This window comes from Aythya ferina (genome assembly GCF_964211825.1).
Source record: "Aythya ferina genome assembly, chromosome: Z".
Taxonomy (NCBI): Eukaryota; Metazoa; Chordata; class Aves; order Anseriformes; family Anatidae; genus Aythya; species Aythya ferina.
Genome location: NC_140299.1, coordinates 41,900,349 through 41,919,378, shown reverse-complemented (window position 1 = coordinate 41,919,378; position 19,030 = coordinate 41,900,349). Strand labels below are relative to the sequence as shown.

The 19,030-nt window shown below is 46.0% G+C and overlaps 1 protein-coding gene across 2 annotated transcripts in view; it reads right to left on the bottom strand.

The window, feature by feature from the left end:
• Positions 1-15,811, bottom strand: part of LOC311427490 (transducin-like enhancer protein 4) — a 97,928-nt gene extending 82,117 nt beyond the window's left edge. For both annotated transcript variants that reach the window (XM_084504891.1, XM_084504892.1), the window contains exons 1-4: positions 15,006-15,811; positions 14,513-14,610; positions 13,366-13,429; positions 11,856-11,900 (exon numbers count right to left, since the gene is read on the bottom strand). In XM_084504891.1, coding sequence (XP_084361017.1) covers positions 11,856-11,900; positions 13,366-13,429; positions 14,513-14,610; positions 15,006-15,050 — 252 coding nt within the window. In that variant the 5' untranslated portion in view covers positions 15,051-15,811. The remainder of the gene's footprint in view (positions 1-11,855; positions 11,901-13,365; positions 13,430-14,512; positions 14,611-15,005) is intronic.
• Positions 15,812-19,030: the final 3,219 nt, after the last annotated feature.

The following is a 19,030-nucleotide window of genomic DNA, read 5'->3' as shown; positions in this document are numbered from 1 at the left end:
CCAGATGCTTTATTTCATCTACCTGGGAGCTTTGTGCTTTGCTTCATATTAATACTGAGAGGTATTTCCTGTGTCTACAGATTTTCAGGCTCTCCAGGTTCTGTTGCAGGCTTAAACAAACCTCGTGACCCTTAATACAGTGCATACTTACAGCGGCATTTTTCTTTGAAAATGTGTAAACTAAGATTATCCCAGGATTCTTCTCACCCACACAAAAGACTTGGTAAAAATCAATGCTTTAAAAGAAATACCCACCTGAGTTCCAGGCAGAAAACAGAGCTAAGTAACCTGCATCTAAATAAAAGACAAAATATTTCATACATTTGCAAAGTATATAAGCCTATTTGGCCAAAGGTGTATTTGAAAAACACACTGCATACACAAATAAGCTGGACATTTCTACATTCAAAGGAAGGTATTACATAACAGAGATAAGAGTTTGAAAATGGATAATAATGAGGCTGCTATGGCTAGTCTGAAAAGTGTCTCATAAACATTTTTGAAAACTCATCTTCAGTGGAAATCCACAACCTCAGAAAAAAATCACCCCACACATATGCTCATCGGGACTCTAGTACAGTTCTGTGGTGCTCTTGATTTTTACATATCTATCTACATGATCAAACCTGAGAACATGAACAATTGTCATCTCCAGTTAAATGTGGTTTTAGAAAGAATGTCAGAAACAAACTTTCCCCAGAAATTTCCAGGATGCCACAGGCATAGAATTGTAAGACTTTCTTTATGCTGCCAACAACTGAAACATCATGGTGTCACCAGTCTGCAGAGATAAACCACGGAGAGTGGTGAGGAGGAGAGAGCTAAATGTCTTCTAGCAATGCATGGAAAATGCCCTTTTCCTCGTGTTATCCATGTTAAAGACACATTATTAGCCTTGTTTGATTTAACAGCCATCTCTAGAAGAACGTGGAAGCACACAGCTGCAAAGGAAACAGGACATCACTCTTGATCGCATTAACCAAGAACCTGTAAGTAACTTACTTTCAAACAGTAACATCACCATGTTTATTCATGCACAAATACACAGCAACTGACTCTGACATAAAAAAAGTCCTTTGATGCTCAGAGAAATCAGTGTCTCCCCCACAGTTAGTGTTTTAAAGCAACAAAGAAGAGACCCTCATCAATGCTTGCATTTTTTCTGTTTGTTTGTTTAAGAGGAGACTAAAGAAAAAACACACTGTTTCTCCCCAGAAACTAAGGAACATTGATAGGACCTGCAAATAAGCAACCTCTTCAGATGGTAACAGTTTTCTGCAGTTAGGACAGAAAGCCTACTGGTTAAACTGCATATAAGAATGTCCTATCTATTCTTTGTTGACACGCCGACACAAACACACAGAGTGTATTTTACGTACAAAGTCTTTCCAAGCTTCTTGTGTTATTCAAACACAAGATATTTTAAGAAGAGGTATCAATGTGCTTTACGTAGTCACATGCTTTATGAAATTACAAAGGGCAGACAGTAGTGGCATTCTAGCTGACTCTCTTGCACATCACCACAGTGCTGTCTTTCCAAGGGGGCACTGTGAAGTTGGATGACTGTCATACAGAGTGAATGGTACTGCAGGGAAATATGAGATGTGAGAAGAAAACCAATTAACTAATTTTCTCTAATCATTCCTTGTTCTTTGGCTTCCCCCTCAAATCAAAAATCTAGCGTAAGGGTTTTGGTCAGCTTTGGCCTTGCACACTTTGCTTTCCTTCTCCGAATGTTATCATAGGACCAGGCCCCCATTTCCAACTTTCATCTCCAAATACAAAATTAACAGAGGAGCAAGCAGGAGGACACCTCTTGCATCTCTATTGTTATTTCCTGGGGCATAAGGATAAAGGAAAACACACAGTAGTAAAGGTATTGCTGGACTTCGTTACAAAGCTGACACGAGTTTGGAAGGAGTCCTCTTTCCTCCACAGCAAACATATATTCATTCAATATCCTGTGATTCTCTAGAGCCTCTCATCTAATAATGTAAGTTAACAAATTAAATCTTACATCACTCTTGTCATGTAAATATCATCACCATTTCAGAGATGGAGACAGAAGCACAGAAACGTTCAGAGATTCTCACAAAGGGCTACAGAGTGTGAGCCCACAGTCAGAGAAAACACAACTACCAAATTGCCACACCATTTGAATGGTCTCCTCTCCAGATCTAAGATACCCAAGGACATATGGAAGCTTCTACAAGTATCTACAGCAGGAAACAGGACACATATCACCAGTGGCTTTTCTCTGCAGACCCACAGTACTCCACACAGGATGAATACTGAATTCACATCTCCTCATCCTGCAGATACCACAGAAGCCCAGCAGAGCCCCACACCTCTCTTAATGCCAAAACCACAACACATCTTGTTTCAGCTATTGGAGTTACATGACCTTGCAGAGTCCAAAATGCCCCTGGCTTCTTGACTGTGAGCCAGCTGGATGATGACCTGACCACCTCAAACCCTGAGCAAGATCACCCAGGTGAGGAAAGAGGACAGTCAGAGACACCCAGCCCTGAACAGTCGCTAGCAAAGTGGTTTTAATAAAAATGTTTGGACAAACATTGCGAAGTCCATATTTGACTCTTCCCCAAGCCTCGGCTGGGCTGCACTGCAGTTATTTTGGCTCTCATACCTATATCAATAGGAAAGAGAACACCGCTGTGTTTTCAAAATTAGGTCCAGAAGTGTTTTGGCCACGAAGCACAGCTGCAAATTCCTTAGTCATCCCTGGGAAAGCTGAGAAATGGCAAAAAGTGGTTGCCCAAGATAAATGTTAGGATTGCTCCACTTTCTCCAGGGTTTTAGAAGCTAAAATTTGAATCAACTAATAAATAGGAGTAATTCATGCGTTAACTGGATATCCAAATGCATAAAACTAGAAGCCCTGTTAGCTACCTGCATCCTAAGAAATGAGGAAAAAGAAGTTCAATCTCTGCTGTTGAGCAGAGGGACATGAGAAAGAAAACAAGCGACTCAAATGTCCTCTTCTCCCTTGACCCCAGGTGAAAAACTCACTATACTTTGCATTATGATTAATTTTAAATAATGCTATCATGTCAATACAGCAAATGACAGCTTCAGCCATCCAAGTGCTGTCGGATTGAGCACTTTGCCAGCCAGACTTTCCAAACACTGGCCACACAAGTAACAAGCCCATCAGATGGGCCAGCAACAGCCTTACCATGCTCTCTAGACAGAGGCTACCTACTGTAAGGGGGTGCCCATCTATTATTACCAACTAGCCAGCCCCAGGGCAGCCACTGCTCCTTCTGGGCTAAGCCACAGATAACAGGTTTAGGGGTTCCTGCATTGTCGTATTTCCCAAGCCACCAAGACACCAAGAGTAGCCAGGCACATAAAGAGATGGGAGCAAATACATGACAAGTTTATTGCATTTAAGATGGAGGAAAGAACAGCATTTTTAAAAATTTAAAGTGCTTTCAGTGATCATCCACAACATGCACAGAGCTCTCAACACGAGCCAAACAAAATCTAGTGGCAGGACCTATTATTATGCAGACTCTTTATAGCATGAAAGGGACAGATTTTGATTTTTGCTCAACTGTGAGATGCTCTGCTGAGGTTTTTAAGCAAACACAAGAAAAAGAAAAGCACACATTCTCATTGCCAATGTTCCACATCCCAAACATAATAGCAAGAGGCTTTTTCCTCCTTTGAAGAAGTTGAATCTCATCCAGCAAATGTCAGAAACCTCTGGCAGTATAAGATCCTGTGGAGAAACCATTTAAGCAGACCAAAAGAAAGGCCAAGTTAGAAGACCTGCACTCAAGACTACATCCTGTGTTCCTTCTCCTCCTGATGCAGAAGGGGAAATCACCACCAGCAAGTCTGTGGCATCATGGTACATAATCCTCAAAAACGTAACAAGTTATTCTAACTTGAGTACGTACATAGTTTTAACTTGGTATTATTTTTTCTTAGAAGAGTACACCTCACACACTTTCCAAGAACAGGAAATCATGACAAAATTTGCCAGCTGCAACACATATCCAGCTCCCTTGACTTTATTGTGAATCTTACGATGTTTTACACTTTACTAGCAAAAAACGATTATAGAAGAATGCTGGAGAAAAACCTAAGAAGCATGAGCCAAGTGTAGTTTGGCAGCTTAAGATTAGAAGGGAAATAAAAAGAACCCCAAATACATTATTTTTATCCTGTGATTAATTTAAGCCAATCTCATGATTTTCTGGGGACTGGCATGATTTAACATTTAGAGTTGGCAATACAGCGTACCAAACAAATACATAACCATAAAGAGACCAATTCAAGTTTACTGTGGGGACTATAACTTTGACTGGCCTGACATCTGTGCATTTAAACATCTCAGCCATAACGCCACAGTGTTCAATGCCAGAACATTACATACCTGTCCTGGTCTAGTAAAGATGATTCTGTAAGTCTAAATCCTGTCCCCACAGGGAAGAAAATACTGTGTAGACTTCAATGTACTACTTCTGATATATTTTAATTATATTTTAAAGAAAAAAAAAATTAAAAAGTTAAACACCTGCTCTTGACATTGTGCCAATATGCTTCCCACTACACTTAACTACTACAACATTTGTGTCACCACTAAGATAAACAATATCAAGGGGAAATTTTCACATAAGAAGTACTTCAAGGTAGCAGTGGAACGTAAAAATATCATCTTGAACCAAAGCCAAACTTGTAAAAACACACAGATAAGCAGAGGCACAAACAGGTATTCTTAAAGACACCTCATATTTTTACATTTGAAAATAAAGATTACTTTTTCATTCAAACATTTAATTTCTTTCATAGAACCAGATTTCTTGATTATGGATAGGTTTAGCTTCAAGTGTATTGTCATCTGTTAGTTAATGCAAGCATCATTTTATACTTCCTGTGTTTCACGTTATCATCTTTGCTCTGCTCCCTCTGTGCCTTGTGGCTAAATAGGTTTTCTGAAAGTCACTGGCAACAGATGTGCTCAATCTGCAGACAGCAGCAGAAGTGACTTCTGTAACAATTACAATCACTCTGTTCACGCTGGCACGCGTTTCTGAAAAACCCAGCACTCCATCAACTCCACAAGTAATATGCTGGATCTTATCATTAAAATAAAATAAAAATAAAATAAAAGTAAGACCAAATTGATAGCTCTGAATTCTTGGTGTTTGTTGGCCTTGGTATTAGTGTCAAAAAAAATCTGCTCCCATGCTTTAATACACTAACTCCATGGCATATGCTGTGATTGACCTGTGAGGACATCCCCTTCACTGCCACACAAAAACAGAATCCCTGCCTTGAGGAGCTTCCAATCACTGTTGTTTCACATCCCTAAATCCTTATGTTAAAAGTTATTTATTTTGGTTGCAGAGCCAAGCAGCCAAACATTTTCCAGCCAGCTTTACAGTTGCCTCTGCAACCTTAATTCTACTTTCCTAATGTCTATTTTGTGCAGTGAAAGAGGTCCTCTAGGAAAACTGGTAATGAGATCGGATAGTGTGTAACTAAAAATTGCACCACAATGCACATACACAATAGGGCAGGACCAAACTAACACGCATGCTGTAAAGCTTGGGCATCCCAGCAACCAAATGCCTCACTTTGAAACTGGTCCACTGATGTTTTATTCCTGTGTTTAACAGCCTCGGTACTTCTTTTTTGCCCCTGAACGGGAGGAAACCTCATCGTAGAAAAAGATGCAAATGTAATTAAATATGAAACAGTGACATGGCTTCCCTCTCCTCCTCTGTCAGATGCATCGCAGGCGGTGAGCTCTGGTGGCTCAGCACGAGCCTCGCGCTGGAGCTGTACTTCCAGCCGTGGCAGCCGGCCGTGCCGGGCAGGAGCTGCAGACCACCTCCTTCTGCCTCCTATCTTTCCTCTCCCCTGCTGCTGAAAAAGAACACAGGGCTCCTGCCACAACAAGGTCCTTTGCTGCAAATAGTCAAGGTGACAGTTTCTTGCAAGGAATAAAAAAAAAAAAAAAGCACCAACCACATACACATTTTTCCAATAATTTTTTTACACCAGAAAGCGTTAGGCAGCCCCAACCATAGGATCACCATTGGCCCCCTCAGTAATTACAAGCATGCCTATAAACTAACACAGCCGGTGAGGCAGCATCACAGCAATTAGCATCTTTCAAAGGCAGAAAAATGCTGTTATGTTTAAGCACTGTCAAGTACAGCCTTTTGCCAGTAAAAACAGAACGTATGTCTTAATTTAAAAGTTTGCTCAGCATGTTTTGTGCTACTTCCTGTGTCTTAGGCATCTGCCTGAGTTGCCAAAATAAGTGGGAGAAAATGACATTTTCCCTTGCTTATGAACGGCAAAACCAGGATGACATAGAAGTTCTTGTCCTAATACATGTTATTCTGTGGTTTGAGGGGGAAGGTTAGTTCAACAGCAACTTGCAGAGAAGCAGAAACAACAAACTTCTAAGTAATTAACAGGAAGGCTGTCTAACAATTGTATCAAGAGAAAAAAGAAAAAAAAAAAACACAGAATCTTGTTTAAGAACTCAGCAGTTATTACAAAGTAAAAGGTTTTTGGTTTAACTGCAGAATAACATGTTTTCTAACTTTTCATAAGCTTCTAAGCTATTCTACTGGCTTCAGAGGCTAAATAACCTAAAACTGGGACAAACAAGCCTCAGTTGTCAAACTGATTTGACAACCTAGTTTTTATATTTTGTGACTTTGATGGAAAAAACACTTGTTTTTCCCTTCCTCCTTAATAGTCCTGTGTGAGCTGCAGTCTTCAAGATTTCATGTCTAAGCCCTTGCATTTTGAAGTTTTCCAGCTCAGTTCAGACTACCCACTGCCTGTATCTCTATTAAATCTTTCCTACTGTTCATAATGGAGAACAAATTCAGCCAGTATAATTTCAGCTGGCTCTCCAGCTATTCTTCAAACGGAAGACAATATGCATTCACCTGCAGACTGTGTTAAAAAAACAAGGTGTGCACACACATGTATGCACACGCATTCATGCCAAGTCTAACCCATTGTTAATGAAACAAAAAAAAAGTACTTTTCTGTTACGTATATAGCACACAGTTCTCTGTGATACATGCATTTTATGGCCATGAAGATAAAAAATGGTCAAAACTCAGCCCTATATTAAACAAATTGATTCCCATCTTTACCCTTTTACCAAAATAATTTACTAAGGCTTAAGAAGCAAGCAGGCTCAAGGCTGGGATGCAGTACAACCCATATATTAACTCAGTCGGCAATAAATCTCCCCTTACTCTCCAAGCTCCATACTACTTTCTTAAATAGCTCACTATAAAGCCCCAACCTAATTAAAAACAGCTTTCTCGGCAACAGTGGCCTTGATTTCACTTATTTACACATTAACTGCAGCCTCCGTTTGGCCAATCCAGCCTATTCCCCATACCACGCAGGGCCTTTTATCTGCCCTGGACAGCATTTTCTCCAGCAGATGAAGTAGATGCCGATTGATTTGCTGTCGAGCATGGTAAATTAATAGCAACAAATTGCTGAGGGCCCCATCTCGCTGCTCCACCATGCTTCGGCAGTTTTGCTTTATTTGCTCCATGATGGGCAGCAGTCAGGCCTCTTCAAGTCAATTTCTTCTTAACAACCTGCAATACTTTTCAATGGTGAAAATAGAGCCGTTCCTTGTAAGTCAGAAATCAATATCCTATTGCCCTTAGAAAATGCTAAACAAGCAGTATTGGCAATCCACTTGGTACTAGAGGGTATCAGATATAATGCAAATCCATACTGCTTCCCTCCTCGTAGTTATTACAGTTTGCTAAAAGGTTCCTAATGCCATTTATCATCATTTACCATCGACTACTGCAGCTATGATTATGATATCCTATCAGCTAGTAGAGCCCTTTCATTTCTATCCAATTAATATTTTAGCAGCACTCAAATGGTTGTTGCCCAAGTCTCGTAATAAAATTTACATGGATTGGACTGAAATGGTGATGTTTTTGTTTTTATTTTTTTTCTTTACTGTGATCTTAAGAAGTCATTTCATTTATTTTTTAACACCTGACTTCTTAACAGATCTGAATTTTCCTTCAAAAATGCTGAAATCCGACATTCCAGCACGTGAATTAGTTCAAAGACAGAGCCTAACCACGAAGAAAGAATCAGCATTTACGTACTGCCACCCCCAAAACGATAATTGAAATAAGAAGTGAATGCTGTATCCTATTTATGCTTTCCATCAGTCCCATTCAGAAGTATCTGTTGTCTGTAGCAAAATACAGACACTTATTTTAAGTGATAATTACAATTCTCAATTAAAACCTTCAGAAAGCACGTTTGATTACAGCAATTTAAATAAACTGTTTACCATAACATTAAAACAGCCTAATTTCAGAAATTAAACCAAATGACCACCAACAAGAAGTAGCAACACTGAATTAGAAACATAGAGCAGCACTATTCATTCTATTCAACTATTCATTCATAAACTATCCACTGAGCCTCTTAAAAAAAAAAAAAAAAAAAAAAAGCAACTTGGTAAGAAATGGACATCTTCAGACCACACTCAAACATTTCCATTTGTTCTAATGCTGAAATTAAAAACTGTAGGGAAGTATCTGTACATACTGTAACCCAAAATCCCCAACTTGCTGGCTTTTTTTCTTTTTCTTTTTCTTTTTCTTTTCTTTTCTTTCTTTCTTTTTTTTTTTTTGGGGGGGGGGGACGGGGGGGAAGGAATCTGTCTATTTTGAAGTTCTATTGATCCTAGTGGTACAGAATATCAAAAATTAGCTTACTGTTTTAGGCTATAACACCACATGTCACAACACACCCCACACTTGTCTTTTTTAAAAAAATACAAATGACTAATTCTACCAGTCTAATGCTATTTACTCAGTTACCAAAATTTAAATTAATTATGTTCTCAAACATAATTGTTAAAAATTGGCAACATTATGCAGGCTTAATTAAGATTAAATCCAATTTACTAAATGTACTTTAATTGGTACTAATTACATTAGCTTTCCTTTCAGAATGACAAATTCCCCATAGGTTTCACTTTAATAGTCTTCTATCAAAATCAACACAGGATGACTGATGATGAGCATCACATGAGGGGTGGGAAAAGCAATGCTCTCCCCCCGCTCCCCCGCCCGCCGTGCACACACACTATCGCTGCGCTCCACGTTTATCCTTTTATCAATTTGCTAAGTCACAGAGTCATGACTCCATCACAGCCATCATTTTCTGTTCCAGTGAAAAATTTCTCTAAAAATAAATACTCTGTGGCTGGGAGCAGCCAAGAAGAACAGAAGCTTTAACAGAAAAATACACAAAGGTTTCAAATATCAGGGCCACCAATTACTAGGGTACTTCCAAGGACTCCAGGGAGTCCTGCTCTTGAACCCTTTGAGACGCAAATCTAATAAGTGAATAAGCCTAACCTGATCTCGAGAACTAGGCCCAATTACGCCGAAGGGCAACTTCACTGCATTATTGCCTGCTTTCCATTACAAGGGCATCCAGCGAGTACATCTGGAAAAGAACCTAAGAGGAACCAAGGCTGTCTGCCCAGAAAAACAAATAAAGACAGATATGCCTCTGTGCTAAAGTGAAAAAAAGAAAGAAAATATAATAAGTAGGTGGTTTGCAGGGCTGTCTGTATTTCATAATGTGATAAACTGCCCTCAGGATTTTTGATATGATTGAATTTAGAAAGCTAGGGAAAAAAAGGGGGGGGAAGAGGGGAGGAGGGTGAATCGCTCAATTTCAGCCAAGTAAAATTCAAAGATCTGAGTGGAAGAAAAGGGGATTTAAGGTGGAAGACTAAAAAAGATTTGTGCGCGTCAAATGAAACAATCAGCTCCCTATATGTACAAAATTGGGCCCCCACACTGTGATCATAAAGCAAGATGCGAAATATTTTGCGGTCGCTGAAGCAAGAGGAAGGATAAAAATGCTGTGGGAATAGAAGGGGAGGCATGAAAGATACAGAACTAGCGTCAGATTTAGGAATGATAGCGAAGAAGTTTCTTAGCCACAGTTGATTTGAATCAACGTCTGACAAAATATTTAAGTGTTTTGCATGAGAGCAGAATACTTAAACTACTAATTTGAACAGACTCAACAGTAATGGAAAAAGGTGTTTGATTAAAACCGTCCTTCGTAATCCCCACATTTAGTTGTAACTAGGTGTTTAATTTTTCCAGAGTATCACTGACGTCTCCATTGCCATAATTGTATACAATTTCTGAAGTAAAGCGTTTAGAAATTAAAAAGGGTTTGGTTTTAAGCGGGTTTCCCCTGCTTAAAACAATCTAATTACACATTTCACTTGCAAGCCAACATTGTCCCACATAATTTTGCACAGTCAGTTTAAGTCCACATACAGCTAACTGCTGTAAAAACAGAGCGCCTAGAAACATAAACAAGTTTGACTGCAATGGCTGCTTTCAAGTGCATGCAAGCATTTGCTACGTAGGTGGCCTGCAAGGAGGACTCGGACTTGGTGGATTGCTTTCGTACCCACTATGTCAGTGCTGTTTTTTCAGACAGAACCTGGAACAACCTGGGCGTTCATTCACCAGCTCCAGCACCTCTGAGAGGCTGCCATCAGCCCGTCCAGCAGCACCCACGACCTGCATCATCCCACTCAGCACGAGCTGCTCCGCTGCAAGTGCTGCCAGCTCCCGCCAGCAGTTCTCTCACTGCTCCCCTCGAGCCTTCACATGCACGTTTCGCACCTACATTTCTGAAGGTCTGGGCCTTGGGCGCGAAACACTGCGAGGCAGGAAAACCTGCTGCCCTCGGGATTGCGTGCCACCCAACGCAAATGTCCCCAGTCATTTGGGTTGGGATGCTAATGGCATACAAAATACAATAAATAATAAACAAGAGGGAAGAACATTTGATATCTATGTCTGCTCTCAACAAGATAAAGAAATCCTATTTCAGCAACCCGGAGAAGTTCCAAACCCCTTACTTTGAACAGGAGCGCATACAAACCAATTTTCAGATGGTCTTTCTTCTCCCATTCGACCATTTCTTTATTTCTGCAGTTTACACTCTCAAGCAACACTGGCGAATTGCTCAACCGTTTGCTAAAATGAGTTGTCAGTATTAAATTCCACCATATTAAAAGTTCCCTCACTGGAAAAGAGGTCAGATGTTTAATTCATTCTCCTCTGGAGAAGGTTAAAAACACACATTACTGAGTAAGAAATTCTGATTTACGCTACCATGCTCCATCCGAGTAATCTCCTGCTAATCTCGGCCTAAGTGCTAGACTTCAAGGCACAATACTGAGCAAGCTAACATCCTTGTGGAAAGCTCATTCACCCTTTCCATGGATGAGAAGCTGAGACTCTGCTTTTGGACAAAGGTCCAAGTAAGTGACCTGAGGGAGACAGGAACATGGCTGAGCATCAATAGCTATTGTAGTTCCAGCTTAAATCTGTCCAGGTTAACCAAAGGGAAGTCTTTCCCACATGCAAACACACGTCCCTTTGCACCCAACGTGTATTTACGATGTTACTATCACTCCAAAAAGCAAACCCCAATGGCGTGAGGTTGGTCGGATCTGAAACCACCACCCAAGACCCCTTCCATCCCTGCTTGCCTCCATCTTCCCCGCGTGCACAGGGGCTGCACGTGGAGAAGTCAACACAGCAAACACACACCTGGTGAACAACACCGCTGCCTCCGCAGAGCCATGCACCGCACACAAGGTGCAAGTTTCAGAGCAGCGTGCAGCACAAAAAATTTCCAATGCACTTAAGCATGCAATTAAAGCGGCTCGCACGTAATAGACATCTGTTTTAAGACTGATGGGAGAAATTACAGGGAACACTCTTACACAAAGCAAAATATTTACCTACCTGTTTATGCATTTCTATATTCAGCCCATAGGACATCTCGTAATACTATGAGAGAAGAAAATGCCTCTGTTAGACCTTGCAATTGTGAAAACCATTCCCAAATTCGCTTTGACTCTAACATCATCTGTACAAAGACACAGAGACCTAAAACGTTTACTAGCTAGAAGAGCTCCTGGAATTTGTGACAGCATTTCACAGTAAACTGTTTTTCTCTTTTTTTTATTTTTATTTTATCTACATTGCTTCTTGACAAATCTACAAAAGATGGCCATAAACCAAGCAAAAAAGCCCAACCCAGACAACAACAAAAAAATCAAAAGAAGTAATCACAACCAGACTTAAAGATTAGAAGCAGAGGAAAAAAAAAATGAAAAAAAAAAAAAAACACACACACAGAAAATACTCAAGATTTTATTCTCTAGCACACATAAAAGATGCCAAAAAATGTCCAAAGTGCTTGAAGCCAGACACACATATAAATCAGCAACGACTAACAGACCGGTTATTCAGTATTTTAAATTAAGAACACAAAAAAGCTACAATTAAATTGCAGGGATGCGAAAAATGAAAGAGCATGTAAATTCAGAGCCAAAGCAGACACACCACCCTACATATCCCCTGATGTGCCTGAGCATCTCAGGGAACTCAGGTCAGTGTGTTCTGTTAGTACCAAACAATCTCCAAGACTTAAGCAAATCAGACATGAAAAAGACAAATGCAAGCCTTAACATATGTTTGTGCTCTTGGTTAAGAATTTTTCCAGGTTATTTGCTCTTTTTTTCTTTTTTTCTTTTTTTTTTTTTGTGAATACTTGTGTGTTATTTGTCACATACAAATGGAAAACAGTTAATCCTTCATAGATGCACAAGGGAGAGGATAGCAAGAGCTCCTCTGGAGTTATCACGATCCATCATGCAATTATGTATTTAGGGATGTCTTCCTATGCACGTTATTTAACCAGGCAGACCACAACCATCGAGGAAATCCCTTTCACAGCTCAGATCCCTGCCGCTCTGAATTCAGTAAAACAATGAACCAGCAGCCCAGAAGCAACAGTTCTTCTAAGGACGGGGGCTTCAGGTTTAGAGACACACATGTGCAATTTGGGCTTACTGCCATCACAGAAAAAAAAGAAAATGTGACCCCAAACTGCTTTACAGAGGCACAGTAGCTGGGAGAAGTCAGTTTAAGTGAAAAATACATCGTCCCCAGGAATATTGCTGAAGTTGTACACGCCTTAAAAGGGCTGACAAGTAACCTGCTACCACTTTGAAGAAATATCCCCAGTTGCTTGAAACATTGAAGAGCGGATTTCACGTAGAAACTAACTGCTACAAACAAGTTACAAACCCCTGAAACCAAGGGTGGATAATGGCAGCACGGATGCAACCTCCACAGCAGCAGCTGCACCAACTATAATCTTTCTGTTCGCCTCCAGCAATCCGAACGTATTTCAGTCTCAGCACACCAAGCTAATAGACATTTTGAATTTGTTATGCAGCTTGCTTACCATGACATAATGTCGCTGCATCTCTGTCTTCTCACTGGCCAGTTTTTCACATTCTAGCTTCAAACTGTTTGAGACATAAAAAAAAAAAAAACATGGGTACTTCATAACACAAAACTGACATTCTTCTAAGCACAAGGTACTCCCCTTTTCGAGCATTTCCCCAAGACACAAACAGAAATGCACGTTCCAGCACCTGCCTGGGAGTTCAGGGTGGGGTTTATACTTTTCATCTTTCAAGAGAGATTGTGCAACATCCTCACCTCCTAAGCGAACTGCATACAGTACGCAGGAGAGCATTTTTCACTGACAAAAAAAAATAATAAAACACTGGTTCACAGAAGACAGGCACACATGTCCTCACCTATAACACTTAAGCTTGAGAAGCCACTCAGAAATCCATGCTTTGGTTTTCCTAGCTTTTATTTAAACGAGCTTTGGAAACACCTCTTGTTTCCACCCAGCCCACAGAGGAATCAAATGTGTATCACTGCTTCAAGAAGCAAAAAGTTGCTGTGATTTTTTTTTTGTTTGTTGTTTCTTTTTTTTTTCTTTGGGGGAGGGGGGGGGGGGGGGGGCTGTTAGTGATGACTAGGAAAATACCGCAGGTAATTTATGGAATACTGCGGTAAACACGAACACATCCATCGTTTTTTTTTTTTCTTTTTTTCCTTTTTTTTTTTTTTTTTTTTCGGTTTGTTTGCTTCCAGAGGCGCGCTAAGTAGTCCTGCCAGAAGTCACTTGTCACTTGGAGCACACGCCGCTCCTCCGGCTCGGGATAATGAAATCGCTGGCCGCCTCGCTCCCAGGTTATCAGCACTTGACATGTCAATGGAAGGCGCGAGGGGGCCGAGCCACAGCGAGATGCGCGTCCTGAGCGCCGCTTCCCAGAAAAAAAGCGGGGGGTGCGCCCCGACGGACGCCCTTTCATCCTACACCCCCCATCCCACAAAGAAAACAAAAAATGGGGGAAAAGAAGGGGGCAAAAATACAATAACCCCCACAGCCCCCCCGCCCACGGGCTCGCACAGCTCAGCACCGTCCCCGCCGCCCCGGGTGCGGGTGCGGGAGCGGTGGCGGTGCCGGGGGGGGGTCCCCGCTGCGGGGTGTCCCCGCGGGGTGCCCGGTGTGCCCGGCGGGACGGCGTTACCTGTGGTACTGCGCCTGCAGAAACTGAAACTCCTCCTTGATCCGATCGCAGGACTCGGAGATGGTGAATTTGAAGGGCTGCGCTGGCTGGTGCGGAGCCTGCAAGCGGCGGGGAGACAGAGAGAAAGAGAGAGAGGAGAGGCAGCGAGCGGGTCGTGCCGGCGCCCCGAGCCGCGGCCCCCCGCGCCCCCGCCCGCCGCCCGCGGGGGCTCCCCGCGCTCCCGCCCGACGGGGCCGCCGCGGGGGGAGGCGGCAGCCGGCAGCCGCCGGGACCCCCCGGCAGGGCGCCGGGACGCCGGGGCCGCCGCGCTCCGGCTGGGGGCAACTCGGGACTCGGCGCCATCCCGGGTCCGGGTCCGGGTGCGGGTGCGGGTCCGGGTCGGGGTCGGGGTCCGAGCCCGGGGCGGCGGCGTTGGCGGCGGCGTTGGACAACAATAAGAAAATGGCTCCAAGTGCGCGCTGCCCGCGGCGGAGCGCTGCCCGCCGCCACTCACCGGGTGCCGGGTCTGCGGGTACATCTTGCTCAGGTCGCGGATCATCCACGCCGCTTCGGGGGGCGCTGGCGGCCGGGATCAGGGCTGCGGGCGAGTAGCAGGAGGAGGAGGCGGCGGCGGCGACGACGGCGGCGGCGGCGGCAGCGGAGGGCAGGGGCGCCCCGGCCCCGCCGCCCCGGTGCCGGCGGGGCACCCCCGGCGGCAGCGAGGCGCGGCGGAGGCGGCGGCGGCGGCGGCGTCCCCGGGGCGCAGGGGCCGCTGCCACATCCCCCGGGGGCCCCCGGGCGGCGCCGAGCGGGGCTGCCGAGCCCAGCCGAGCCCAGCCGAGCGCTCCGGCGGGCGGCGAGCCCCGTGCGAGGCGGCGGCGGCGGCGGCGGCGGCGGCGGAGGAGGAGGAGGAGGAGGAGGGCGGGGAGAGCCCCTCCGGCGGTGCGCGCCCCGCTCGCAGTTTCCTCCCCTCCTGCAAACTTTTCGCGAGGGGAGCGGGGCGCGGAGCGGTGCGGAGCGGAGCGGGTCCTGCTGCTGCTACCGCCCCGGCCGCATCCCCCGCGCCGGGCGCTGCTGCGTGGCCGGTCCCTGCTGTTGTTGGTGGTTTGGTGGTGGTAAAAGAAAAATTAAAAAAAAAAATAAAATGTTTTTTTTAAAAAAAAAGGAGTGAAAGGATGAAGAAGAAACCACGGTCCGGGCTGCTTTATTTACGTATTTCTCTCTCTTTTGTGTTTGTTTTGGTTGTTTCCTCGCCGGGCGGAACTCCGGGAAGTGCCGGCAGCAGCAGCAGCGGCAGCGGCGCCGCGCGGAGCGGAGCGGAGCGGAGGGGTCGTGCCCGGCCCGGCCCGGCCCAACCCAGCCCAGCCCTGCCCGGCCCGGCCCAGCCCAGCCCGGCCGCCGCCGCCGCTCCGCGCCGCTCCCCCAGCACGCTGTGGCGCGGTGACTCCTTTGCCCAAATTTAGCAGCGGCTCGTCATTAACATTCTGATACATATTCACGGCGCACGGGGGGCCGCCGCGCGCGGGGCACCCTGGGAGCTGTAGTCCTCGCGGGCCCGCGGTACCGCCGGCCCGCGCGGGCGGCGGAGCGCGCGGGACTCCCCCTCCCGGCGGGCACCGCGGCGCCGCCCGCCCCCCTCTCTCGCCCCCTCCTTCGCCCCGCCCACGAAGGGCGTCGCCGCCGACCAATCAGCGCCGCCCGCGCATTAATCGCCGTTCTGTATTAATGCCCATCATTTCGCCGCTGACAAATGGGCGTGCGGGACGGAGGAAGGAGGGAGGGAGGGGAGGGAGGGGAGGGAGGGGGGAGCGGCCCCGCGCCCGGCCCCCACGTGGGGCCGTGACGCCGCGAGGTCCCGCGGCCAATCAGGCGGCCGCCCGGGCCTCTCCACCGCTGTTTCCCCGCCGCCCGAGGCGGGGCTTTGCGATCGCCGGCGTGCCATAGCGCCGGCGCTGGAACAGGGGAAACATTTGTTCACCTGTCAATCAAAGTAACGTGGGGCGCTGCCGGCCGCCGCCGCTCCCCGCTCCCGCCGCAGCCAGAGCGCGGGGCGGGGGCGCGGCGGGAGCTGAGCTGAGCTGAGCTGAGGTGGGGGGGGACGGGGACGGGGACGCGGCGGCCTCCGCCCCCTCCGCATCGCCCCCGCCGGGGGGGGCCGCGCTAATTGGGGGCAGCCTCGCCTGCAAGAGGCCAGCGCGGCCCCGCGGCGTCGCCTCACAGCCCCCTGTCCCCCTCTACCCCCCCCACATACAGGATGGGGGCGTCCAGCGGCCGCGCAACGGTCGGGTAACGGTCGAGTAACGGCCGGCGCCTCAGGGCGCGGCAGCCCCCCCACAGACCCCCACCCGGAGGCCGCCCGCCCGCCCGCGGTGGAAGCTCCCCGCGCTGTGCTTTTCTTTTATTTTTTTATTAATCATTTTATTTCTTTTCCCGGTGTCGTTGTCGTCTGAAGGTGACATAATTTAAGTTTTTTTGTTGATTGTTTGTTTGTTTGTTGTTGTTCTTCTTCCCCGCTGGCAGCGCTTCAGGGACGGGGTCTCTCCTCTCGGAAGCGGCGCCCTGAGGAGGCGAGGAGGAGGAGGCAGGAGCCGGAGCCGGGCGGAGGGGCCCCGACGTTTGAAGCCGCCCTCCTAAAGACACGCAGGGAGCGAAGGGGCCGCCGGATCCCACGGGCCGGGTGTCCCTGGAGGTGCGGGGAGCCTGTTCCCGTGAGCCACCCGCAAGGAGCGACAGATCGCTGACAGCTGTGCGGTCCCACAGGCAGCCTGGCTGCGGCTGCGGTGGCTTCCGTGGTCTGCAGGCTGGAGGGAACACACCCAGGGAGGCCTGTCCCGCCCGCCCGCCCGCCTGCATTGCCCCCTCCAGCAGCCCTAACTTCTCGGAAAGCAGCCCCGCACCGCTCGGTGCCGTGTCCTAGAAAGACCCCATGGCAACTTTCCTGCCAAGCCCCACTTCAGCCAACACCATGCACCGGTGCACATGCAAGCGATAGGCTCAGGCTACTTTTTTTTTTTTTTTTTTTTTTTGGTCTGCGCCTGTCATGCTTAGATTTGCCTCCGAGCAGTTTGTACTCCTGAAGATCTGCCGTTTAAACCTGCATGCAAAATAGATGTGGTTTAGTCACGTCACTTTGGATGCCTGTGCTCAAAATCCATAGTCTCAAAACTTTCACTCAGCAATTAGTGCCCTAATAATGGTAGCTAACGTACACATATTTGCATTTGTAGTACTAAAATCTCTTTACCACCCCCTTCTCTCTGGCTAAGGCTTGTAGTTGCTGAGCGGCTTGAGGCCTTGATGGACCACTTCACCAAGGTTCTGCCTTCCTTGGCACCGGACCAAGGGCAGGTCCGGTGGTCAGGACCTCAGGATGCTGGTGTTGGTGGTGATGACACCATCTGTCCACCTGAAGAAGGTGGTGATGACATCCATCTTCCATTCCCATCTAGAGTTTAGGAGGTGCAGGGCAGAAATTTGTCACCTTTCTGTTTTGAAGGGGAGTTTGTAACCAGAGTCTGCTTGCAATCTGGCATGTACTGTAACCTAGAGTGTTTTGTGGCAAGTGATTCTAAACCCTTCTGAAGCCATTTTTGTCTAGTATAAAATCCGGGTCACTGGGAAATTGACCAAAATGTGTTCTTCTCACCTTTTGTTTTTCTGTGACCAAAAATGCCTACAAGGTTGGCTTCATTAGCCATTGTAGTACTCAGGCTTTGTCATGCTTGCAGATTTCATTTCGGCTGGTATTTTCACATTTACAGAGCTCATAATCAGTGCCCCAGTGGAGTTTAGGCCTCTAAATACTGTTCGAAGATATGGAGATAAAGCACCTGAATAATTATGAAAATACCACTTTGCTTGTGTATGAACTGTCCAGCACCAGAAATGCTTTTAAAGGATTGGTCACAAGCATCCTGCATGAAGCAGTGGAGCACTTTCAGCTCCTCTGAAATGGAGGACGTTCACCACATGCCAGGAGCACGTCTCGACATTCAGAGGTATGGCTGCAAAGCCTGCAAATGCTTTAGTGTTGTGCCTGACACCCAGGTGCTTAAAAGCTTTGCAAGAACAGAACAGTTATGGGACTCTGTGGAGTTGTGAGTGTTTCTGGAAATATGATGGGCGGGTTCAGACCATAATTTTAGGATCCTCAATGCAGAGAAGGACTAGTCCGGTTATAAAATAAACGCTCTGTCTGAAGATACTGAATTCTGAAATAACAGGAGGATTTTGTGTTCTCTGTAGCCCTGCCTTCGTTTTGCGTGAAGTACAGAGTTCCAGAGCGAAAGGTCTTCAGCACACTAGCAGACAAACAGACAGAGCTCTGCCATCAAAGCTGTCCCTCTTCTTTTGGAGAGCACTTTGGCAATGACATTATCTATGCCTCAGCATAGTTCATTCTCTTGTCTTCAGTGAATTTATGTTGCTCTGTCCTACCGACAGAGCTAGATTTGCTGAGCTTTACCAAAATGACTGTGTGTACTTACTTAACTCTTTAACAAATGAATCAATGTGCACTTTTGCCCAGTTTTGCAACAT